This window comes from Hypomesus nipponensis, chromosome 7 (genome assembly GCF_054491055.1).
Source record: "Hypomesus nipponensis isolate SF chromosome 7, ASM5449105v1, whole genome shotgun sequence".
In the NCBI taxonomy this organism is placed as follows: domain Eukaryota; kingdom Metazoa; phylum Chordata; class Actinopteri; order Osmeriformes; family Osmeridae; genus Hypomesus; species Hypomesus nipponensis.
The window spans coordinates 8,178,201-8,204,230 of NC_140367.1; the positions used below are offsets into that span (position 1 = coordinate 8,178,201).

Sequence of the window (26,030 nt, forward strand, 5' to 3'; positions counted from 1 at the left end):
AGTAGTTTTTTGTCTTTAAGTTGACGCATAAAGCATACATGTTCTTCCTCACCTGCTCGGACATGATTAACGCAAGCTACACTGATGCTGCCACTGGAAAAGACGACACAATATTTCTTTGGGCAAACAAAACGAAACTAGCCCCGTTTAAAACAACGTGGGATGTCGTAAATAAACGCCAAACAATAGGACTTGTATATGATTTTTTTATCACTCTTCTGCACAATTGGATTAGAAAGAATGCATGCGCTCACCAACCGCGACACTTGCTGCAGGCTGTGATTTGTGCAGGTGCAGTTGGCAACCCCCGAGAACGTTTCCACTCTGCTTTTCCGAAAGAAAATCTCCAACAACGCCTTAGTGTAGGTAACTGGGAAGAGATAAAAGATCTTACCTGCTATCAGCACTGGCAGGAAGGTGGAGACTCTTCTACACCCTATAATAAATAAAAACGGTTTGTAAATAGACCTGGTGAATCGCAAGACGGGAGTTTTTCCAGGCGGATAGAAGCTCCTAGATAACGGAATGATGGTGGGTTGTCACTCCTGGTTCCTTAAAGGATAAGCGCTCCTCACAAGCTGGTTTAGAACCGCGCATCTCAGTGTGCCAAGCCTGAGAGTCAGAGCGCAAAGTGAATCTTTGTAACTTGCAGCTGTCAAACCGGACACAGGGTGGCGCTGTAGCATTCCACGAAATCATTTGGCTTGGACCTAAAATCGACAGACGTACTAGAGATGAATCCAATGAAGAGCCTAAAGTAGAATAGCCTATAGCACAGATTGCGAAACAAATAAATGCGTAGGCCCATTTGCTTATTAGAATGTTTTGGTCGCTTAAACGATTTAAAGACAACGTTTTGGTAGGCTATTCTCGACCAAATTTTGGTTATTATTTTGCATAAGGAGTTGTTTGGGACACCACACAATGTCAGAAATAATACATTTGTTAATAAGTTTAACAAACTTGTCTTCATGGGATTTAATCAAGTTCTTGTGTAGGCTACTAAGTGAGAACTGTCACATTTGTCTTTTCAGTTCCTCTACGTTTCTCTAGGTCGTGATTTCCAACATCCTTTAAAGAACTCTATAATTTATTCATGTTTGTGTGTTGGTAAGTATCCATGGAAACAAACCTGACAGATATGAGAGTTTGTTTGGTTTACAAAGAGGTCCGTGGACTTCACTTAGGTGAAGACCTACCACATCCAACACACTACCAGCCAACACATCCATCCTCCCATTTTCCTTACTGTAAGCATGGATGTTTTCTCTCTATTTCTCGTTCTCCCTTTCTACACATATTGAATATAGATATATTCAGTCTATATCACATATAGAAAGCAGTAATGTGGTTTGTTCAATATGTACATTGATATTGTCAAAAAAAGATGATTTTCAGGCTTCTCCAGCAGTGCAGACAATGTGCACTTACATACAAGATGTACAAATATAGCTGCAAGCAGCAATGGCGGAGGAATCCTAATAAAACAATTGATATAGCAATGTAAACACAATGTTTAGCTGGTTGCCCTGATCCATGACACTGGTCTGGGCATTACTGCATGGTACCTCTGTGCCACAGCATATCCCTCCCAATCCACAGCGAGATCACAGATGATAAAACACAATTATGTTTTCTGTATACTCCATCACCAGACCTTAATTAGAATTGATCAGTGCAAACACACACTCCCTTACGCCGGTGCCTTTGTGCCATCGCCATGGCAGTTTACAGAGACGAGCTAGCAAAAAAAAAAAAAAGCTGCTAATTATTTTTTGCCTCCTCAAACATCAATGATGGGGCTAATTCAAGGGTGATAATAGGTGTGCACATTCTGCTGCAGTAATTAGTATGTTCCCATCTAGGGCATGTGTTATTTCAATGCATTGGAACACGATTGATGCCTGGCAACTGTCCTTGTCATCTCTACCAGATGATTACTGTGGCATCCAATCATTAAAGGCTGTGTTTTTTTAATCAGCCAATGGATGGATTTTGCTATGTTATTCATATTCCTATATTGCTTTTTTTACAAGTTTCCATTCAAATTTGACTTTTCGCTCATATGAAATGAAATGGAAACAGGAACTTTTACTCAAAGGAAACTATGAGTCAGACTTAACCAGCCAGGAATACAAGCAGGATGTCAACGTTTTTTACATGTTAACAATACTCTGCTATCCCAGCTGCAAGTATTGATCATTGTTGATAGTCTTCCAGTCAGCAACTGTCTGTATGGCATTATTTTCCAACCCTGTTGCAGGAGAGCCTACCGATAGGTTTTCACTTTAACCCAAGTTGTAACGAACCAAATTCAACATACCAGCTAATTATTTGAATCGAAAGTATTTAAGAAGGCTTGGAGTGAGAACCTACAGGACCGTATTCTATCTCAGCGGGAAGAGAGCAGGACATCCCTGTTCTAATGCAGTGTGAGTCCCCTACGTTTTCTTTTTCACTCCACAATCTCCTTTTCAGGAGTGATTCCCCAAGGTTATCATGCCTTCCTCTGCCATGGTTGACCACGCTCTGTTCATTTAACATTAGAATGGAAACTCTATCAGACAAGAGGGGTGGGATTCAGATCACTTTTCAATATGTCTGCATTACCAATCAGCCCATTGACTCCAATTACACCCACGAGGCACTCATTGTCAAGCTCATTATGTCTGGTCTCCAGCATCCTTGCTCCTCTGTGACATTCGCTCAAGGTAATGCAGTCAGCCTGCTGTTCGTCTGTCCCGATGCATTCTGGGATCGGGCCAGCCCTCCAGTTGCACTGTATGTAGACTTGAGGAAGAAACAGTTTAACTATATCTGAACAGTTATGTTGATTTCTATTGTCTTTGTAATTCAAGTGGACACATCTGAACAGAGACTAAATACTAAAAACTGGAAAAAGCTGTGTGTGTTCTGAGCACAGTTAAGTGAAAGCATCTGCTTTAATCCTGCTTAAATCTCCTCAAAAGGGTTCCCTAGGATGGATATAGAAATGAGAGCTTGCTCACCGAGCTATGCTCTGGTGAGACATGGATTGGAGTATGGCACATTAGTTTGGTACTCCAGCTGTGAGCCATTCACAGCTTCTGCATCATTAAAGGGACAGTTACACCACATGGCAGCTGAACAACCCACACTGAAGGTCACATTCATACACTGCAACACAACCCCTGTTAATGAAGGGCAGATAAACAACCCGAAATTTGATTGGGTTTCCTGTCAGATCGAAACCTTATTCCACAGCCCAGTTCAAGCTTTTACTTTATTTTCACAACAATCTGAGGGACTATCAACTCGTGTCAGCCAGTTGATTCATGTTATTGTTAACTTCACTGTTCTCTCTTGCTATAGCAGTAGGAGCCAATAACACAAAACTGTATCACTGCTGACAGGGAAATGGACTCTTTTTCTCAGAACTGAAAGCACCCTGTCTGCAAGAGCACCTATGGTCTGTACTGTAGGTGCCCACGATGCCACCATAGTGCCAAAGACTGAGACGGCCTGTCCAGACGTGGTCACCTGTGGCACGTCCCCCACGCCCCTTTACTTCCTGGCTCGCCTGAAATCATTCATCGGTCTTCTGGTATACTCACACACTTGGCGGTGGTGTACTTATGATCCTCCTTCAGGGGCTCCAGACACTGTCAGATCTCCACGGCGGTAGCGCATTGATTTAGTTCAACTCAATATCTCCCGTCGGTTTCTCCAGCAGACTGTCCACCTTCCTAACCGGTTCTGGGCCGCTAGCAGGTTCTGAGGTAATCACTACCACTTTCCGGACCTGCACTGGAAACGTGGGTCCAATTCCCCACTCCCGAGTTCTCTTAAATATTCGAAGCTCTCCTTCCTTTTTGAAAAGGCTCTTCTGAGAGAAAGAGGAGATGATGAGGATGAGAGATAGATCATCCATGTATGCCTTTCATATTCAACACGGACACACGTGGACCATAACAATGCCCAACGGTTTATTTCTAGAATAATAACGTTATGCTGTATGTTGAATAATGTTTCTATATGTTAGCCTGATGTCATCTAGCAATGCTTTGATAATCTCATATGTGGCTTCATGTCATCTGGACTTAGTATTTGAAAATCAATCACTTCAATATGGATGACATAAATAAGAATTCTTACAAAAAAATACATGGTTTCATTGTGAAGAGTCTGTTTCACATTGCTCAAGGTTCATAAACAACACCAAGACAGAGACGTCAGCAGAGCGGTTATGGCCCCTCAGGTCCAGGGTATCTCGTTCTTGGAGCAGGGGTTATCTGACATCATCATAGTCAACCGGGTGACTCCCATTGATATCTACCTCAACAGAACTCTAACCTGGCAAAGCATTCAAGGTGGCTCTTTACATTGCACAGCAGTTAAGTCATTGAGATTGAGTCATAGTTGCTCTACTGTATTATTTTTGTTCACCGTGTCTGATAGCTGAAGCCATGTAGCTAGTGAACACAAATTGTTCCTTGAAACATTGAAATATTGAAATTGAAATATTGTGAACTCTCAACTTGACCCTCTTCTGTACTGTCTAAATGTAAATGATTTCATCAAGATAACTTCATGGTTCAGACATCCAACAAGGCTCCATTAAAAAGTAGCTTCCAGTTATTTTGGTCCAAATTAATAAAGCATCCAAATCTACATATGAAAGAGTATTTTATAGACTTTGCGTGGTGTTACAATGACTTTGGGCATCAGTGTGAATCTGCTTCCTGAATCACAGGTCCTGACACTTCACTCTGGCTTCTCTTCAGTGGAAGAAAGTCGATTCCTTCTGACATTTAAATGTCATCATAATTCAGTATTATATCACATCAGCCTTGTACATGACACTTTGTGCGTGTGTGAGCAAATTTGTGTGCGTGTAGACGTGTGTGTGTGTGTGTGTGAGAGAGAGAAGGGGGGTGGCACCTAGTTGGTTGTATTGCTATTTAATACAGTGTGTGGGCTGTGCTTGCTGGAGAGACATGCAGCAGTCCACCGCCCCCTCGTTTGGCAGCCTAACACTGGGGCATCAAGAAGACATCAGTCTACCAGACCTTCCCACACACACACACACACACACACACACACACACACACACACACACGTGCATAGACACGCACACACCTACGCACATATATGTATAAGAACACACACACAGCTCGTCATATTAACAGTTTGTGCTGTGAGAACAACTAGGACACAAGCGTCCATTAGTCATTGGGCCTTAATAACAAATTCATTGCAGACCCTTTTATAGCACTGTACATTAGTCAGGAAGTTCCACAGACACAATGTAAATCACCTGCTTCTCATATATCTTCTGGGCTAAATTGCCTTGCGCTGGTATGAAGACACTCTAACTGTGAACTGTGTGTGTGCATGGAATGAGGTAGATGTATGAATTAGAAGAGACCACCCAAGGGAGAGACTATGGGTGGAGGCTGAACTGATATCACAGAGAGACATACAGCTCAGCTTCTGCTTGTGATTCATAGCCCTCCCCACCCGAGAGCGCCGTGTCTTCCGTCAAGGCCACACCAAGACGCTTGGGTCGACGCTGTGGAACAACCTCCAGGTGGTGGGCTCTCCACCCAGCTCCCTGCCCCAGGAGAGTGGCCCCCTCTGGGGCCTGGCTGGCTCAGAATAGCTGGTGACCTTGGTGCTTTTTTTTCTGTCCTGGCTATCAGGGGAGGTTACAGTATGTCCATCATAAGGTCCATAAGAACAATATGTAGAACACCAGCCTACAGCTTACTATTTATCATACTTTGCATAGGCCAATTACAGAGGACAAGATTACGGTAATGACTATGACTGTGTATACGTACATACACATGACGAGTGGATGTTATGAGATCAATTAATCAAATAACTTTCCTTTGAATAATTTAGCAGACACTTTCATTATAAAAAAATAAAAAAACATACAAATAGTGCAAATAATAAGTAATTCAAAGTGTGTTTTTCTTTGTGCAAAAAAATGAGGTTGCACAAAGTTGGAAATTTGGCGAGCCCAGAGCTGAGCAGAGTATCAAGGTGTTCTCCTCTCCCAGCATGAGTCAGTGAAGCTCCTATTGTGTTCAACTGGCTGTGGAGGAAGGAGGACTAATCTTTGTGATAGCTCCTAATCACAGCACCCAGCCCTCCTCTCCGCTCAGCATTATCTTTTAATGGTCTCTATTCCCCTTGCTCTCCATCCTCTCTCTCTTTATCTGCCCTCCCCTCGCTGTAGATTAATCACAGTGTTGCAGAGAGTGTCATGCCTGTCCAGCGGCAGGTACGGAATGCAGAGTACCCAGAGATGGCTGATCTGAATGCACTGTTCCCATGTAAATGAGAGGAGGGCGTCAGGGAGGTTTCGGGTTGCTCTTGCCGGCCTGTTTCTCCTTCCCTCAAGGAGACCGTGTGGGAATGGAACGAGAGGAGGTTATCAAGTTATGGCGGACGTCATCTGAGCTCTTTGCGTGCAGTGATAGTCTAAGAGGTGTGTGTTTGATGTGAGAGAGATTGAGAGAGAAAGAGAAAGAACGATAAATCTTAGAGAAAGACAAATAAACCACTAGTTCCTTTAGTTTAAGGTTCCTCTACTCTGATCGTAGTTTATCGCCGTTGGATTTCATTGCAAGCCAAAGCCTTCCAATCTTCCTACCCATTTCCCCTCTCTTTGGGATGCTGCTGTTTCCATTTCCCTCTCATCTTCCCTCAGCTCGAGATCAGCACAGCCGGGACGGGCTTCACTTCCCCTCGCAAACACCTTCACCTCACATCTCCCCTCGCAACCCTCATCTCTCTCACCTGAGGATTCCAGCTGCGACAGGAGAACAGAGAGAGAGAGAGAGAGAGAGAGAGAGACCCGAGCTATGCTCACCGCCAGCTTCTTCACGAGCTGTGTTTGTCGTTATTTCCTACACAGGCTGTCAAGTTTGCACTGTGCCACTAATGGTGATGGAGGATGGTGATGGAGGATAGTGCTGACTCATGTTTGGGAAGATGGGGGAGTGGGGGGGGGGGGTCTACCCGTCGTGGAGGATAGAGCTGACTCATGTTTGGGGAGGGGAGGTCTGGTGGTACCAGCAGCCATAGAGGAGAGCTGATTAGACAGCAGGCTGACATGCAGCGTTGGCATTGTCTCTGCTCTGCTGGAAAAGCCTAAAAAAAGACACAGGGAAAGTTTATCTGTGGGGGTTTAGTTGACGACCTTTAAAACATTTCCCAGGGCGGTATCGGACTGCTGTGTTTCGCAAAACAAGACTTGCAAGGCGAATTAGGAGGAGGGAAATAATGGGAGAGGGCTGGAGATGATTAGGTCATGTTTTCTGTGCAAAACACTGACCAACTTTTAAGATAGATATCTGGCACACCACCCGAGGGCTTTTCAACATGTACATTTGCATAGGCCGAGATCAACGTCAACACGAGAAGATCAACTCCTCCTCCGACATCATCGATTCAGAAAGGGAATGTCACATTTCTTTCCCAGTGTGGTGTGTCCAGCGCTCAGACTCAGGTCTTAGGAGTCACGTCTTCCCTGACAACGAAGCACTGCGCCACAAGCCATGTCCTCAGTTTCATGCACATGGTGTTCATGCAGACAAAGGAAGAGAGAGCCACCTAGTGGTCAACTGAAACAACACGTTTAACTGCAGTGCTGTCATGACATCCACCTTTCAAACTCCCCCCCCCTCCGTACCAAACGTCATTCTGAAAACCGTGGTCTTGTACGCAGTGGAAGCGTTACTGGAGCTTGAAGAATGAATCCATCTTGTAATAGAGAAGACCGAGGGAACTCTCTGCTGTTGAAGGTGAAACATGATGGCTCATGCTGTCTGTGTGGAGACAGAGTATTATGACAGAATATTGTGCTTTCAGAGAATTATCTTAGTACAAAGATGGTGGACAGGAATAGCAACACACCAGGTTTAAACACAAACTCCTTGATGTGATCCAGGAAGCTAAATCTTAACAGTACATTTAGGATTTAGGATTACTGTAATAGTGTTTGAGTAAAACCAAGAAGCCGCCACTAAAACTCTATGTGCCTGATCCACCCGTTATCATTTCATTATCATTCTACTTTTTCTGTTTTCATTCAAGACCCCAATTCCCCATGTCTCGAATCAAATTTATTTTGAGCCGAGACTGCAAACGCATGCACACACACAAACACACAAAAACACACACACACACAAACGCACACACTGACACACAAACATGCACAACACACACTAACTACACATACACAAACACATGCCTGCCTGCACATGCACACACCCTCAGCATGGAACAGAAGAGGGAAACATCTACCACTCAGCTGTTAACTTGGTGGGTCTGAGGCATTCATCTGACACAACCGATTTCCAATTCAACACATCAAAAGTGAGGTCACAGTTTTTTAATTAACCTTCTCACACTGCGTCTCTCATACAGACCTGTGCCTGAACAGCAGGACACTCATTTGCATGCAAACACACACACACACACACAACACACACATCTATCGGATGATGTGAGGTAGAGCTATGGTCACTTGCCACGGATGAAGGATCATGAGTTTTACCTGCATACTTGTCATGTGAGTTTGAGTACTTGTCTGACGCTGCCTCATCTGTAACAAACACAGCTCTCAAACAAAGACCCTCCCAGCAGACTCCAAACCTGTCAAAGACCTGTGGGTGACAGAAGAGCCTCTGTCCTGAGAGAGAGAGACAGAGAGAGAGAGACAGAGAGAGAGAGAGAGAGAGAGAGAGAGAGAGAGAGAGAGAGAAAGAGAGAGAATGAGTGACAGGGAGAGAGAAGGGAGGGGGGAGAGAGAGTATGAGGACACATAAGCCCAGCCAGCCCATGAGGTAACAATAGATGCAGTGGGGGCTCTGGGTGTTTGAAATTCAGTACAGAAACTCTGGCGGTGGGTAAATCAGTCGTGAAATAGAGGCCTGGTCTTATGAACCATTTTTACCAGAAAAACCTTCCGTGCAGCTTCAGCTCAGAGGCAAGCAGTTTAACATCAGACAGCTATTACTTTAGCACTAATGCATCACAAACACATACCTTAAACAACAAAGGCACCACATGGAAAGAGTAGCAAATTGAACGTAAAGTTTCCTTCTTGTTTTTGATTCAGCTTGCGCTTGACAAAACCACAAAATATATCAAATCCTTGGTATACCTGTATGAACATAATGCATTAGTGAAAACAACAACCTACTTAGAGAGGAGAATGTGTTGACAGGAAAACAGTACACATTAAGGTAAACACACAAAATGACCAACATTGTGTCAGCTGAGATGGCTGCCAGGGCATTATCTGAAATGGCCATTGCTTGTGGTCACAGCCAAGTCAGTGTTGTGTTGGTAATAACTGTTCATATTGGCTGTGAAAGAGATGAAATTATTCAGGCTCAGCCACTAAAAACACAGCCTGTTTCATCGAGGTTCCAACTAGAATGCTGAATGGCAGTCCTGAAACATAATCATCATTGAAGACATCTTCCTTTTCTCTGTAAACTCATAAACTTTCCTTTTGTTCTTGCCTTCCTGTGCACTTTCCACTTTTTCGACACTTTCCCTTTCTACTACATTACATTTTCTATTTTCTCCATGAAACCCAATGAAAAGAATGCTCCATCAGCAAATTCATGTAAACAACACTGATCCGTGCTCAAAGATGCACGAAAACGATCCCTTTTCAGACAGAAATGTTTGCTGCCCGGTCTCTATTCCACACATCTTTCCATCCATCTCAGTCATCACAGAACAACATGAAACACGAGCGAGTTATTTGGATGTGAGGATATTAGTCAACAGAGCAGCGTGTGCTCCGCTTTGCCACTCTGCCGGATGAGACGCTCCACCTCGAGTAGAGCGACCTCGTTCTCTACCCCAGACTGTAGCCCCTTCATCACATCAACCAGGGTATTTACATCATAGAATCACTGCCTCACCCCATGAGCTCCATATCTGCAAATAGCCCTCTCCCCATTACGGACCAAACATAAGTCAATGTTTGTTCAGACTGAAAACTCCCATTCACAAAGATGTTGATGGCCTATTGCCCTATTCCAAGGGTTAAGGCTGGTTGGATAGAACTCATTTGGGAGATTTCATCAAATTAGCCGGTAGAGGAAGTACATGCTGCAAAGGCCCGATCAATACAGTTTGATCATAAATGCAATTGGGGGGTGGGGGGGGGGGGTGTACTGCTAGAACCAGACACTCACTTTATCTATCTTTTAAAGCCGCAAGCCAAATTAGACAGAGCTGCCCATTACATATCCATAATTTATTGTCTGTTTGTTCTGAAAGAAACAGAAGGAGGGGTAGAGCAAGAAAGAGAGAGAGAGAGAGAAAGAGTGAGACAGAGCTACCAAGAGAGAGAGAGAGGAAGTGAGACTGAGCGATAGAAAGAGAGAGGTATGGAAGAGATAGATGTTCCTGGTGATGTAATCTAGATGAGGGGGATATCAAAACACCATTAAACTCCCTTGGAGTTATTGATCTTTCATCAGGTCAAAGAGCGTTAAGGAAAGTGATGGTGAGTGAGTGAGAGAGTTGAGGTGGTGAGAGAAAGAGAAAGAGAGAGGGGCAGGCAGTCAAACAATTAAGCGTGCCGTTTATCAGTGGAGGATCCGAGCACTGGGAATAGGTCTTCTGAAACACTGATCAAAGGCATCGTAAACGCCCCAAGGACACTCCCTCACCTGACGACTCCATGTCCCAAAACAGCTGCCCTCAAACAAAGAACGCCTCCCTAAACTATGAATAGCAAGCACGGCGAAATACACCTTGCATCTTCCCTCTCTCTTCAACGATTAAATCGTCGGGATTATTTGTGGTGGGAGCCTGTAAGCGGCAAGCTCTGATATGACGCATGGGGGATGAGGGAGCCAGGTGTCTTATGTAAGCATGCTAATATAAACTGGGAAATGATCCCAGCGTCACGGACTGTGATTAAAGACTCCCCCCCTCTTCTGCCCGCCCCTCCCTCCTTTACTCTGTGACTGCAGTCTGCGCACCATCTGTCTGTCTAGAGACTGGCCACATCTACACCTGAGGGTTGCTTTTAGTGTCCAAACAACGCTGACAGAGCTGCCAAGGAGGATGCCTACATACACAGGTTTCTATTAAAGATTGAGTTCCCAGATGGTTATTCCTGTTAGGTTGGAAATTGAACAAATTGAAATGACTCGTGAACAGTCTGGATCTGGATAGCTCATCCAGGTGGATTCACAGATTTTGCGGCGGGAAAAACAGGTCCTTTCCCGTGCTCCCACGAGTCCATAAGATGCACACTCACTAATCGGCAGTTTGACCTCCCAGCTACTCTCTATTCAACACACTGTACATGCTGTGTCATTCGTTGTTGAGGACAACACCTAACCACCTGCCTCACATCTACTGATAGGAGCTGATCTTCTGGTCTCCATGGGGTCTGTGAGGAACTCTGCACTTGGCCAGTTTGAGGTCATTTCCCCCTCACTGCTACATAACTGTACTGACCTATAACCTACATAACCTAGCCTCTACATGCCTCCACACCCTGTTGCCACCCTATGGCTTGACCCGTGAACAATGTAAAAAACCAATCCGCTGTTCAGGTTAGACCCAAACAAAGCCCCCAGCTGAGTCCCTGTCAACCTGTGTGGTGTCTGCAGAGGGCCACAGAGGCAGGTCTCAACCTGTCCCTGGGAACAACAAGGTCCTGTCAAGCTGGGTGTGTTTAAGCTGGTTCTCCCTCAACTCTCGAGACAATAGACAGCCCGCCAGTTCACTCTGACTGAGTGATTCAGGGGCCATGCTCAAGACAAAGACTTAGCTGGCCAACTCCCGCTGGATAAACCCAAGGTCTGCCTCATAGAAACAGATGATCTTGTTTGTTTCCAAGACAAGGCTTTAACACTTTTTTTCTAGTTGACATTTGCAGGTGATTTATGGCACTTGAAATGTGTAGCCCAAAAATTAGGAGGATTAGAAATGATTTGATGTTATTATTTCTCAGCAGACCTACTTTGAACTCATATCAGGATGCTGAATAGAGTGTACAGTGACTCAACTTACTTCTAACGTCACTTTAATGCTGAGACTCATGAAATGTTGTCTCTTTCAATTAGAACTGACCTAGTAAGGCCACTGGGCTTTTAGCAAAGTTGGCTGACTAAGTTTATGTGGAGAGAGGGGTTCAATACGAGATTGTTTATCGTGAATTGCTCTAATGGGTATTGAGTCAGTCTTCCCTCCCCATGCCAGGATGCTTCGCTGAGTTGCTCTAATGAATGTAAACATTTATGAATGACAGCCAAAGAGTGATTTGAGAAGAAGATGACCTACTACATGAAGTTCATGAGATAAGCCATATCAGCCAACATTTGTGTGCAGAATGTAAATGCGACACAGTGCCTAATCACATATCTGTCTCAGTCTCAAACTGAAGTACAGTAAGCTAGACTGGATATAGAGCATCTTGGCTACTATTCAAAGGTTGAAGATAGAGGAAGTAATTCCCTTAACCAATAACAGTTGGCCAATGTGTTTATAGCCCGCCCCTTGAGGAAAAGTATTTGTGTTTCACATCCTGTCTCTGACAGCAGCTCAGGCTCCATTGAGGCCCTCATGGATGGTTGCACCGTCTGTGTTGCTAAGGAAACCCAAAAACCACACAGTGTGACCTGAAGGTCACAAAAGGGGACACTGGTGCCCTCCTTTCAGTTAAACTACGTTCATGTTATTCTTGTTTGAGTTATCGTCAGGACGCAACACCCACCTGCACTAAGTTGTCTTGATGTTGGGAATACATATGCACACACAAACTACTGACTAAACCACACAAACAAGCTTCTGGTGCTGTGCTCAGAAACAATACCACGACAACATTATTGATGTCTCCACCATTGTAGACTCTAATTGATAGTGACATGGAGAGGATATCTGGTACTGCAGAGATGTTCGGTCAGGCCGTCCCTATTGGATCAGAGCCTCATCAGTATGCAAACTGATGTTCGCATCTCATTACTGCTGCACAATGAATTTAGTATTGGGGTTAAGGAATCTTTTTCTCACAGTCAATGAACTGTCACACACACACACAAACGTTTGTAATATAACATACACTTGCACTTTACAGTATGTATATAGGCTACTATGTCTTCTACATAATCTGTATGTTGTATATAATTGTTTGTCATTAATATGTTCATTGTCTATATTTTGTCTGTATTGCTTGAGATAGCATATGACTGGAACCCAAATCCTTGTGTGTTAATCTGTTTCTGATTTGAATGGAAATAACCAATCAGCAAATATGGAGAATAGCAGTTCAGATATGAGAGGTCATACTATTATATAATACTTTATGGAATGGAGTTTAATTTACTGACTTTGGGACTGGTTTGGAGAAACCTGTTAACACTATAATTTGAAAGTATATTGGTTTTTACAAGGACTGCCACTGTCGCCCTTGCCATCAGTTTTTTCAACACTATTGATATAAGGTAATTCGAAACAGTTTGCATGTTAATCTGTTCAATATTTGGCGGCATTGTTATTCGGTAGTGGCCAGCTCTCCGAGACCAGGGTGAAAGTCTAGGGCGGGATTCGCTTTGCATTTCAAGTTTTCGCGGGGTGTAACAGGTAGTCTAAGCGCCACTCCTCTTGTTCCATCTGTTACAGCCACACAAGCTAATTAGATGGAACCACAGAGGGTCTTGACTCCTGCTCACAACGCCAACAAAGCCTATGTGATTAGCGACATTGATGAGGTGGCTTTCTAAGGTGCTCATTACGGCGTTCTAACATTTCCCGGACAGTTGACAGCTTTTACCCAGCTCTTAAACAGAGGCAGGCAGGAGACCGACCGCGCCGAGAGCCCCGCCAACACGACTCTGTGGGCGTGTCTGTTTCCCCGTGACGATTGGATGAAATAATAACGCAGCAAAATGCGTAGATGCTGATTGGCTGGAGTCAGTGTGGTCCCCGAGAGCGCCAGAAAACAAGCTTTAGCGGGTGATCTTGCATGCAGTCCCAGTGTTCCTGATCAGTATGCAATTCCAGCACTAGCGGCAGGATTGGAGTGTCTGTTACACAGGAATATTTGAGGACTGCCCGCTTAATTTAGAGAGGGAAATTAGCTAGTTGGCTAGCTATGTTGATTTAACGAAATAACTGCACGAAACGACAATAGAGGCTCTAAGGTTGGAAATACATTTGTGGATTACCATCGAACTCAGTGAGGGTGAGTAATCACATATTAAAATGTTCTTAGGTTTTTGAGCTTTAGATCTGCAATAGTCATTGCAGTACTGAGTAACAAATTAGCTGGTGAAATAATTTCAAGACAACAGGTAAACTGAGTTGCTGCTGGCCATATACAGTTTTCAAAGGCTCTGAATTTGACCAGACATGAATTTAGGTAGAAATTGTATCCTCATACAGCGCTAGGTATATGACAAGTTAAGATGTTTCAAGTAAAGATACCTCTAGGTTTGTGGCTAATCACAGCATTTTTTCCGTAGTGTAGACAACTTGCAATATCACAGAGACACAGTATTGCCAGATTAGCTGGCCTGTGTGTAAAATGGCTAGCACGCTAACCAACTTGCTAGGTGGGCAAAAGTTATTTGCGCCAAAATCGTCAGTCCACTAACTGACCTTATGACTTTGTAAATGATCTGGCTAGCTATTAAACAAAATGCAATTACATTATGTCATGCTTGTAGGATAATAGAGAGTGCAGTATTCATGCGATAGTTATAGCTTCTGTGACTTTTTTTGCAGATGGAAGTTGAATGTCTAAGTTTGAAAGACCTCATAAGTCCAAAGCATATTAAAGTCGACCTGGATGGAACAGGAGGTGAACATGAGCACAAGGTAAATACATAGTATATACTGTATATACATCAATTACTAACAGAATACACTGACATAGTCTGATAATAACTAAAAACTGTCTATAAAGTTCATTAATGCTTTCTAGAGTTAACACCACGTTTGTAAGTCCTACCTCAATCCACATTTAACCCTAAATAATTTGTAAATTTGGTTCCTATCTATTCTTAGGAGAACATACGTCTGGAAAGGAGACGAAACACTCCCCTGAAGAGTGAGCCTGCGGCAGCCATGTTGCTTTACGGCAGGAGGGCTCCTATCCCAGACCTGGTCCACATCACGCCCATAAAGCACCCTGAGCGGGCCCACCCCGCCCCAGAGCCCTGGACACCCACGGCTAACCTCAAGATGCTAATCAGCGCCGCTAGCCCGGACATCCGGGACCGGGAGATGAAGAAGACGCTATTCAGGCCCATAGAGAATGAGAGGGACAAAATGGCCGAGGCACAGGCGGAGGAGATGGAGGGGGAAGCTGAGGAGCCATGTCAGGTAGCTACAGACTCATCACTGGACCCTAATACTGACAGAGTTCACCCCTTGAGGGAGAGCTTAGTATGGTTTTGGAGAGAGCTGATCTTATGTATAGCTACAAAACAGATGTTATGAATGGTTATCTATCCTTGCATGCCATATAATATGGACGGTTATATGAAATATACAATATTACGGGGTTTAGACAATCTTGTGCCCCTGCTTCTGAAATCGAATAATACCTCAAATCTATGAGATGCACTGGGATGAGCGTTGTGAATTGCTCTCTCGTTCAGTAGTTGTGTGTCGTTGTCTCACCACGCTTGTCCGGGCTCGTCCCCGTGTGTTCAGTTTGATGTGGCGGAGGACGAGGTGGAGGAGGACGGAGACAGGAAGCCCAGTCGCAAGCAGAAGAGCCTGGGACTGTTGTGCCAGAAGTTCCTGGCCCTCTACCCCGACTACCCAGCGTCCTCCGAGGAAATCAACATCTCCCTGGACGAGGTGGCCACCAGCCTGGGTAAGAGGGCAGGGCAGGGGCAGCTTCTCCTGGCTTTGTGACTCTCACTTTCCCCACCGTCACTTCTTTAACTGGAGGAACTGCAGAGGGGGGAAACAACAATATAAATGACAAACGCCTAGTGTAGGTGCTATAATAGGTAATGAGCTGTGTTAGGTTTTATTGGTATCTGAATTTGTAGAGATGGTTCTTATGGCTGCTATCTTTTCTTGATATAAAATTTCTCTGAGGATGGATATAGCTCAGTAGTAGAGCGGTTGCCTGAATATTAAGAGGTTGCCGGTTCGAATAACCCCCTCCCCGGGGCCAGCAGCAACTGAAGGTGAATGTGACCTCACCTAGCGTCGCCCCGGCCTGTCCCTTGTTTCAACAGGCGTGGAGCGCAGGCGCATCTACGACATCGTGAACGTGTTGGAGTCGCTGCTGATCGTGGGCCGCATGGCCAAGAACTGGTACGTGTGGAACGGCCGCCAGCGCCTGGCCTCCACCCTGGCAGAGCTGCAGGCGCTGGGCCGCAAGCAGAGATACCACCTCCACATGGAACACCCCAGGGAGGGCAGGGAGACCAGCGCCCCCACACTGGCCCCCGAGGACGGGGGCAACACCGACTGTGGCTACGGTGAGAGGGGAGGCAGGAGGAAGGGGATGTGACTGGAAGAGGCTATGTTTGGTCCATGAGAATGTTTGCGTACGTCGCGCCTCGAAGTCTTTGGGGGTGGGATTGATGTTGATCCCACTCTAGATGACGTGTGTGTGTGTATTCCTGACTAATACATCACTTAGTTCCAGTGTCGTTATTAACAGTTGAACATCAGTGTTTGTTTGCAGATAGTTACTTAATATGTGCGCTAGTTAATATGTGCCCCCCCCCCATCTCCCTTTCACCAAGTTAGGAGACCTGTTATAGATCTGTACGTTGACGAATGGGGGGCCCAATGTCGATAGCCACACCTCAGCGCAAATAACCTCAGTAATTGAGAAAAAATAACGACCGGGAGGGAGGGAGAGAGGTCCGTTTTCTGGCATCGCTATGGCTACAAGGAATGCTCTCATTTACTTGGGCTTAAAGGCTGACGCAAAGCGCTCCTTGGCTACAAGTTGTTGAATGAACACTGGGTTCTAATGGCCTGGGCCACTAGCTCCTGCCGGCCTCGCTGCGTGGAGTAATTAAAACGATGGCGGCTAAAACTAGACTCCCCTGCGCCTTGCCCCGCGTCGATGAACGGCGCGGTTAAGTGTAATTGACAATCGTTTTTGTTTCTGTCAGGGGAGAATGGGTCAGCCTCACACCAGACTGAGCCAAGAGCCTCTTCTGGGGAAGTGATTACATTACGAAGCCTTTATAGACTGTGGCTGGGCCTGAGGTAGCAGTTTGCCAGTAGTTAGCTTGAGTCCAGAGCTACTCTTCCCTTTAATAGTTGCTGTAATAGCCATGTATTCATTTAGCAGACCCTTTCATCCTGGATCTGCAGTCTGATACTCTAACCTCTGAGCTCTACCCATCCCTGTGACACAGGGTCTTACTGGATTAGCCCCAGCTAAGCGCTAGCTAGGTCTGCCCCCTCCCTTCCTGTCAGAGCCATGGGTGGTTTCCCAGCTCCTGGGGCTAACCGTCCCTCTGCACCCTGACTCTGGGAGAGGTTTCCCAATCAGGATGGGATCTGGCCTCTGCGGGAGAGCCTGTTTGACCAACCACACCTGTATGTCCTGGAACAACCCGGAACACAAGGACTGGGGGCTAGAGCCTACTCTTGAAAACATGGGGGAAAAAGCGAAAACCAAATACCTGGCCTAAAGTTATATATACGACCGAGATTAAAACAACGTTAAATGGAATTGTAACATGAGTTGTGTGTGTCTGTGTGTGTGTGTGTGTAGCTACCGCCAGCAAGAGGAAGGACAAATCCCTTCGCATCATGAGTCAGAAGTTCGTCATGCTCTTCCTGGTGTCCAGCACGCAGACCGTCACCCTGGACGTGGCGGCCAAGATCCTGATCGAGGAGAGCCAGGACACAGCCAGCCACAGCAAGTACAAGAGTAAGAGAATTCTCTCAGTGGACTGTGTTTGCACTGTTGGTGGAACCCAAGAAAATCCAGTGTTTCATTGCCAATAACTAACATTCATATGACCTTGCGACTTGAAGATGTGTGACTGGAGCAACTGTGTGTCCTTCAGCCAAGGTGCGGCGCTTGTACGACATTGCCAACGTGCTGACCAGCCTGGACCTGATAAAGAAGGTGCACGTGAGGGAGGAGAGAGGAAGGAAACCGGCCTTCAAGTGGATCGGACCCACCCACTTCCAGACCAGCGATGGTGAGATCATCGCTCGCCCCCCTAGCCCAGACCACCATCAGCTGGGTGTATGGCAGGGAGGGCAACAGCTCAGTGGTCAGAGCATTTGAATCGCAGGCCAAGGGTCCCCGGGTTCAAATTCCTTTGCATGACATAGGCAATTTAGCTGTTTAGTTTAGCTGACACTTTTATCCAAAGCGATAAAGCCCCCGCTTGGGACGTCTCGATGTGCCGTCAAATGCTCTAACCACTCAGCTGTATCTATCTCTCCCTACTGTACACTGCAGGCATCAGCTCTGTTGAGATGCTCCACTAAGCTGTGTATGCAGAGCATGAGCACATCTCCCCTCCCATGTTTACAGCCTCTGATCCCCTCCCCCCCCCCAGGTGACTCTGAGGCCGTGGCGGGCGTTTCCCTGCCGGCGTCCCGCCACGCAGACACACGTCCGACGGCGCCGCCCAGGATGACGCGGCACGCCTCCTTCAACGCGGCGTCTGCCTCCTCGTCCGCCCGGCGCCGCGTCAACTCGGCCCCCAGCAGCCCGCGCGGGGACACTGCAGGTACGCCACATGCCGTCTGCTCCCTCCCGGCTCAGTCAGGTTCAGTGTGTCAGACTGTCTGTCCTCACCCGCGTGTCGCCCTCCCACCCTGCCAGGCCTCCTGTCCCAGCCTGTGGATTATTCCAGAAAGACGGCGAGCAGCGGCGCCGTGTGCCGCCTGCAGTTTGGAAACACCGCGGAGTGAGTGAGCTCTCTCGCACACACTGACAGTCAGAAGTCCCGTCTGGACAAAATGAAGGAGAGTACAATAGAGTATTCTTTGTTCAGCACATTGTAGGTGCCTGGGAGGAAATATATCTTTTTACAGAGGCGGCGTTATCAAAAATACATACAAAATACTGATAAGAGCGGTACCAATACTGATAGTCGTGTGTATTTCTAGGAACTGCAAGCACACTTCGAGGGTACAACATTGGTAGTCAGGGATGTTTTCCATATATTTCTGAAACATTAGAAACTAAAAGCCATAGCCAACCTGTTCCATCAAATGAGCCTGATATTCTATAGGATCTCGACTCTTAATCGTGCTCGTCTTTGAGTCAACACAGCAGAACATTAGAACCAGGAAGTGATGCGTACAGAGGTCCAGCCCCCCAGGCTCCAGACAAGGCTTTTAATAGGCTCCCTGAGGCTCTCTGAAACCCACACAAATTGACAAATCACTTGACCAACTTCCACAGTCGTTGAACCCAGAGAGGCTCATTTCTCAGTATCTAACTTTACATGTTCTCCTCAGAGTTGTGTGTGTTGGCTCCGGTGCCATGCTTTAGGCGAGGCGTTCTGTGTGAGCTGAAGAGAGGATTTTCCGAGGCTGATGGTTTATGGTGTTGCTACAATAGACGGCTGGGTTCTGCAGTGTCTGCGGGAGCAGGCCACTCTGGTGGCCAAGCCACAGGAGCCTGAAGGCCAAATGTGCTGAGGGGTTTGAGAAGAGGGGAGGGGGTGGAAGGAGGGAGAGATGGTAGGGGGAGAGGAGAGAGGGTAAAGGGAGAGGGGAGAGGGTAAAGGGAGAGGGGAGTGGAAGAGAGGGTAGGGGGAGAGGAGAGAGGGTAAAGGGAGAGGGGAGAGGGTAAAGGGAGAGGAGAGTGGGAGAGAGGGTAGGGGGAGAGGAGAGAGGGTAAAGGGAGAGGAGAGTGGGAGAGAGGGTAGGGGGAGAGGAGAGAGGGAGGGAGGGTAGGGGGAGAGGAGAGAGGGAGGCCGCTTCCAAATTGCAGGGAGGGAATATTTTACGACACAAGTCTGGTCTTGATGAACATACACTGTGTAGATAGAATATGATGTGAACATCCTCTTCTTGCAAGAGAGAGATAAAGAGTAAGATCCCTGATGTCTCTCTGTCCCCTCTCTCTCAGCCCCCAGACCACCCCGGGACTGAGGACCCCCAGCCCGCTGCTCCACTCCCCCCCCCTGGCCGTATCCCTCCACCCGGAGGGCCCCTTCGGCCCACTGCCCCCCGCCGCCTCCCTCCCTCCGCACCACCGCCTGGCCTACCTGACCAGCCTCTCCCAGCCCTCCGTGGTCATGCTGTACGGGGGCCCCGCCCCGCAGGACCCCCGCCCCAGGATCCCCGAGGGTCAGAGGTCACCGGAGAGCCTCCTGGGGAAGAGGCCGAGGGGGGAAGGGGAGGGGGAGAGGTCGGCCAAGAAAGACAAGGTGGAGTCGAGCCGGGCTGAGGAGGTGAGTTTGCATAAAGGGGCCCAGGCGTTCTGGCTCCTGAGCTGTGTGTGTGTCAGCGTGTGAGCCGGGCCAGGTGCCGCCGGCTGTGTGAGGCAGCCATGGTGACCGGACCACAACACGAGCTGTCATCGGGACGTGGTGGAGCGACGCTGCCCGCCGTCTGTCGCTGCTCCCTGCGCTGGGGCGTGGTTGCCACGGTGACCGGGGCTTTGTGTGCGGCGTGGGTCACAGGCTCCTTCAGAGCGATGCTTCCCAGCGTGGCTGTTGGTCCCCGGCGGTGACTCGCTCGTGCTGGACACGTGTCCTCTGCCAGGAACACAGCTGACTTTGCACCAGCAAACATCCGCTCCAAATTAGATTGAGGGGAAAGGGATCAAAATGTGTTTGTCCTTTGATCCTATGAAGGAACTTGGGCTGCACTGAGCTACAACTTCTGAGGAATAGTCTGTGTGTGTGTGTGTGTTTCATTTTCATCCATGATTTTTAGCAGTTCAGTACATGTGAAGGTGAAAGTCGTAACTCGGGCGACGGATCCATTTATGTTTCGTGATAAATATGTTCAGTTGCAGTTCCGCAAGACTGGAGTGATGGTATGGACCCGATTATGAAACCGAGATTTATTGATTTATAGGAAATGTTGTTTTTGTACCAAAGGGTAGTGTTATGATAGAATTTACCACGGGAGCCATCTATCCTTCAGTTTAATTTTGTCTCGACGTTTGGGTAAATCCTGTTAATGGTTCCCGAAAGCAGACCATTAAATTAAATTATGAAGGGCTGCATGCTTAAGTAGAAGAAATTTCAGTTGTAATTAAACTAGATGGCAATATTAATTTTGATGATGTATAGGATATGTTTAATTCCAAAAGCCAAAACCATCCCTCTCAAACATTTATTGAAAATGAGATGGAGTACTTTTGAAGGTCAAGTTGGTTATAAAGTTCAGAATACTTTCAAATAAAGTGAAGTTAGGGTAGAAACCAAGATGGGAGGATTCGACCTTGAACTGAGGAGGCTGTGTTTAGAAATGACTTTGGATCAGACTGCTGCAAGGCAATTCCACACCAAAGCCTCAGTCCTGTGGGAGAGCAAGGCTGGAACTGGCGGCTGGGAAGAGTGTTTATTTGATTTAACTCCCTGCATCCGTGCTGCCTTCTTCTTTCCATACTGTCTTTCCTTACGGCGGGCTACCCTGTGTTTTGAACCCTGTTTCACAGAGGAGAGAGGGGAGGTGGAGCCAGGAGGCTGGAGGCTCACCACTGACCAGCCCCAGACCCCCACCCAGACAGCCCGCTGAGCCCAGAGACACGTCCTCCTCCTGGGCACCCAGAGACGGGGAGGTGGGCCAACACAGCCCCAGCCAGCTGGGCCAGCCCTCACACTACCTCTACGTCCCCCACTCTGCAGGTACGTCCTGCTGGATCCACCCAGGGGGACAGCATTTGATCAGGACAGCGCAGGTTCAGACACTGCACATCGCTGTGGATGCAAGAAAAATACAAATGTTCAGTTTACCTGGCAGGACTCAGAACACATACAGTATAATATAGTATAGTATAGTATAGTATAGTATAGTATAGTATAGTATAGTATAGTATAGTATAGTATAGAATAGAATAGAATAGTATAGACACACTAGAATACACTCCTATCATCAATACTAGTATACAATATTACAGAATGCACAACTCTATGTAGACTACCAGAGTAGCTGTTAACCCTCAAAGGTTAATAGTACAGTAGTATATACTAGTATGGCATGGATAACAGTATTGTATACTAGTAAGGCCATATGTAATATGGATGATAGAAGTGTGAGCCTAACCGGACATCGTTGTACAGCTGTCTGGTTAATCCTACTGCTCTGTCGTCCTCCAGGTCTCAACTTCCTGTTGTCCCCTGGCCAGACCCCGAGCAGCCTGGCCCTGCCCCCTGGCAGCGTGCCCACCATGGCCTACCTCCTGGTGCCCTCCACCCTCCCACAGTACCCCGCCCCTGACAGCCACGCCGGCCCCAGCTTCAGTGTGCCAGCCGTGGTCTCCCCGGCCCACTTCATGGTGGGTGCTGGGCACTACACTGTGCCGGGAGCTCCAGAGTGTGGAGGGTCGGCGCCCTCTCCTGCCAGCCCAGAGCAGAGGAGGGGGCAGGGGCCGGCAGCAGGACATCCTCACTCTCCCCTGGAGAGCAGGAAGGCTGTTGGCATGCCCCTGACCGAACCACTGGTAAGACACACGCACGCGTGCACATTCACACAAACACGCTCCTCGTCCAATTAGGATTCAGTCGGTAAATGGGCTGGACTGATTAAAGTCAGCATTGTGGCTGATCATCTTTTGGGTTTTGGACAGCCTCAAAATGCCACAAGTAAAACTGATGATAACCAAAAGCGTTCATCATCCCAGCAGCATATCCTCATGCCGGCTCAGCGATTGTGTTCTCACGCCTTTTCCCCCGGTCCCATTAACAACCCAGAAATGAAAACGTAGCCATTTCCCTGCTCTGTAGGGCTTCATTTATCTTGAGATCATTAAAAGGCAATTACCGGCCCTGGTGTTTCATCCCAACATAGCTCGTATGACGTCGCCACGCCTCTGAGAATACCTCTCACTCTCCCTAGACCTGGGGCGGGAGGAGGGGGGGGCTTATTCATGGCTGGGTGTATATCGTCGTGAGGCACAGATCACAGTTGTCCACGAGCCCCCCTTCTCTCTTCCTCACATCTCCTCCCAGCTCTTCAAACATCGGCCCAGTTGGTCTAGGACCCTAAGCCTAGGTCCACACACAGTCTGCGTCTTCTCATGAGGGCTTTCTGGTTTTTGCATCCAAAGTTTAGTCCTTGTGTAGATGAAACTGATCCTGCGCTGGAGAATGTGTGGTATTTCGTAAGCCTGGTATTTGGGACAGGGGATTGTGGGATGGCGGGGGGGGGGGGAGGGGGGTTAAATACTGTCTAACTGATACCTGCCTGTCAGTGGTGATTATTGTTGTAGGGGAGAATATAGAGCAGATGTGCTGCTCTAGCTCTGTGGTCAAACCTCTCCCCTCTCCCCCTCCAGACCCCTCAGACTCCCAAGGAGGCTGTCGCCAGAGGATCCTTCTTCCAGACGCCGGGAACTCTGGGAAATGTAGTCTTGGCCCCCGGTGGCCGCCGAAGAGCATCCGCTCAGAGGAGGCTGGACATCGGTCACCAACCGGCCAATTAGACCCCTGGGAGGTGTCTGCAAAGGGAGGAGCCACCTGCCTCTGAGCTTCAGGGTCATTTTGAACCATGACCACATGGCGAGGTCCTAACTGAGCATGCCTCCTTCTAACAGTGCTGCTAAGAGAGCCGTGGGAACTGGAGTATGCACCAACGAGGAAGAAACACTTCTAATACTATTGTTTGGGTTTCGAAAACCACTGGTGCTTTGTTAGTTCTGGTGTGTGAATGCTGGTCTGTACGGTACCTGTTTAAAGTGCCTAACTATTAGACTGTATGAATGCTGTCTGAGGACTCAGAGAGACTGTGTTATGGCGCCCTCCTGTGGTGGGAGGCTTCTCTGAGTCGAACTAGATTTTGTTTGAGTTTCAGCTTTACCTCCCACACCCCCGTACACATAATTGAGCTACCTAATTCCACGAAACGTATGATATCCCAACGTTATTTATAAATTAGTTAATATATATGTATCACGGCTGTAATGCAACTCATTACAAAGTGACTTATTTTTTAGCACTAAGTATTTAAAGAATGTACATCTGATTCTAGAGCAATTCAAAAGCTCTTTATCTGACCCCCTTCGGGAATCCAAAATGTATCTGTGAGTAAACGTAACAGTTGATTATAGGTCATGGGGAGATGAATGTCCCTCTCGTCACATTTTATAGATGGTTATAATTTAGCCATTATTAAATCTGAATTAAATGACCAAACTCGCCTGTGCTCTTCTATAGTAGCGCTGGCTGGCTGTTAAACAGGTTCACTTAAAGAGCAATATGCAGGTTTGAAAATCGACGAATGTGACAAAGACCAAATGTTGACATGTCTTTCTCTCTCGGTGTGCATGAGCTTATGAAAACAAGGGCAGAGTGAAAATGTGAAAAATGACTTTACGAAGTTCCTCCATACTTGAAGGACTCGTGTGTCCCATTCGCTGTGACTGTCCAAGGGAACGATCAGTACTGTAAATGCATGAAACAATACATGCACATTGAGGAGGGTTGAGCTCCATAAACTGCTGCAGATCATCCACCTGAAACGTGGAGGTGTAGTTCATGTACAAGCTTTTTTTTACCATTACTTTTGTATATTGTATTCAAGTATTTGTCATAATCATTACTTCCATTGAAATGCAGGATGTTAATTTAATGCTGCTTTCTGTCTTTTTAAATAATAATTACAATGCTAGTTACAATAGTTAAATGTATGCTTCTCAACAACAACAAAAAACTTTTCTGATAATACAATACTTGAACTGTGATTAACTGGGCTAACTAGCTGCAGTACTGTGGATGTTATGGGGCCAAAAAACATGTTCTGTATGCATTTGAAACTTTTGTAATAAAAAAAAAATCTACATTGATTTTATTTTGTTTGAGTGTGTTCGCAAATGTATTTATCATCCTGAAGATTAATGCCACGTGCACTGACATTGTTTTGACCACAAGAGGGCAGCATGTTATTCTGGAATTGGACATCAGAACACTTCTTGCTCACAATCCAAGCAGATCAAATGACAGTAGGCAGGCTACATAAGCACTTCTTGTCAGGGCCTCTGTCCACCAGGTCTTTTATATCCTATGTAATAAACGGGCATGAGTTGCTGCCAATACAATGTTGTTTGGTAATTTGCGTTAATGACATCGTAAACTGCAGATGGACAAATTGACATGGTTGGACCATCAATCTGAGGCTCATTACAGCCAAAGACAGCCTGTTAATTAAAATATGCCCCTGCCCTCCAGCATTGGCACAATCACAACAATGGATGACTTTTTAACAGTTTCTCAAATTCAAACACAGCAGTTCCGTTCTCCAGAAATCTAATGTATGGCTTCCAACTTCCAGGCCCCAGTAAATGAGAAACAGTACTCAATGGACCTCTGCATACTTTATGAATACCAATATTATGTATATTTACTGTTGGGACACGCTTCAAATACAGACATTAGTCATATACGTGTGCTGTAAATCTTTACAGTGAACATGGCCTACGGCTGTTTCCTGAAGGCCCAAGGCTATTAATGAAGTACTCGGTTTTGTGAAAAACAACCACAAGAATAAATGTGTTTAGGTCAGGATAAATGTGGGGCAGATTTTTACACAGTGTTAGATGACTTAAGTTATCCCTGAAAGTAAACTTCTAAGATGGAAAAACAATCCCTTGGATTGTGAGGGGAGTAGGTATGTGGTTGGAAAATGTGCAGAGTTTTTTTGTTTTATGAAAACAAATCTCAATACTTGGACAAGGAGAACAGGTTTCATTGTTGTGCGTGGATCCCAGAGTGATTACGGAGGTGAGACACGGTGAGAGGTTTGTTTTCCTAGAAGGCTACATTTCTTGAAAACAAAATCATTCGTGGCTAGACCTCAGGGATTTGACCCAGATGATTGAACTGAAACTTGTTGCATCAAGCAAATACTTTGGAGCTGAAATACAG

The 26,030-nt window shown here is 46.5% G+C and overlaps 1 protein-coding gene across 1 annotated transcript; it reads left to right on the forward strand.

Moving 5' to 3' along the window:
- The first annotated feature begins 13,991 nt into the window (after window positions 1–13,991).
- Window positions 13,992–25,036, forward strand: e2f7 (E2F transcription factor 7). Its single transcript, XM_084702102.1, has 13 exons — window positions 13,992–14,218; window positions 14,761–14,853; window positions 15,043–15,360; window positions 15,694–15,859; window positions 16,233–16,478; window positions 17,738–17,896; window positions 18,036–18,173; window positions 18,540–18,713; window positions 18,809–18,893; window positions 20,066–20,390; window positions 21,608–21,797; window positions 22,269–22,612; window positions 23,447–25,036. The coding sequence occupies exons 2-13, from the start codon at window positions 14,761–14,763 to the stop codon at window positions 23,591–23,593; spliced, it is 2,385 nt and encodes a 794-aa protein (XP_084558228.1). The 5' UTR covers window positions 13,992–14,218; the 3' UTR covers window positions 23,594–25,036.
- Window positions 25,037–26,030: the final 994 nt, after the last annotated feature.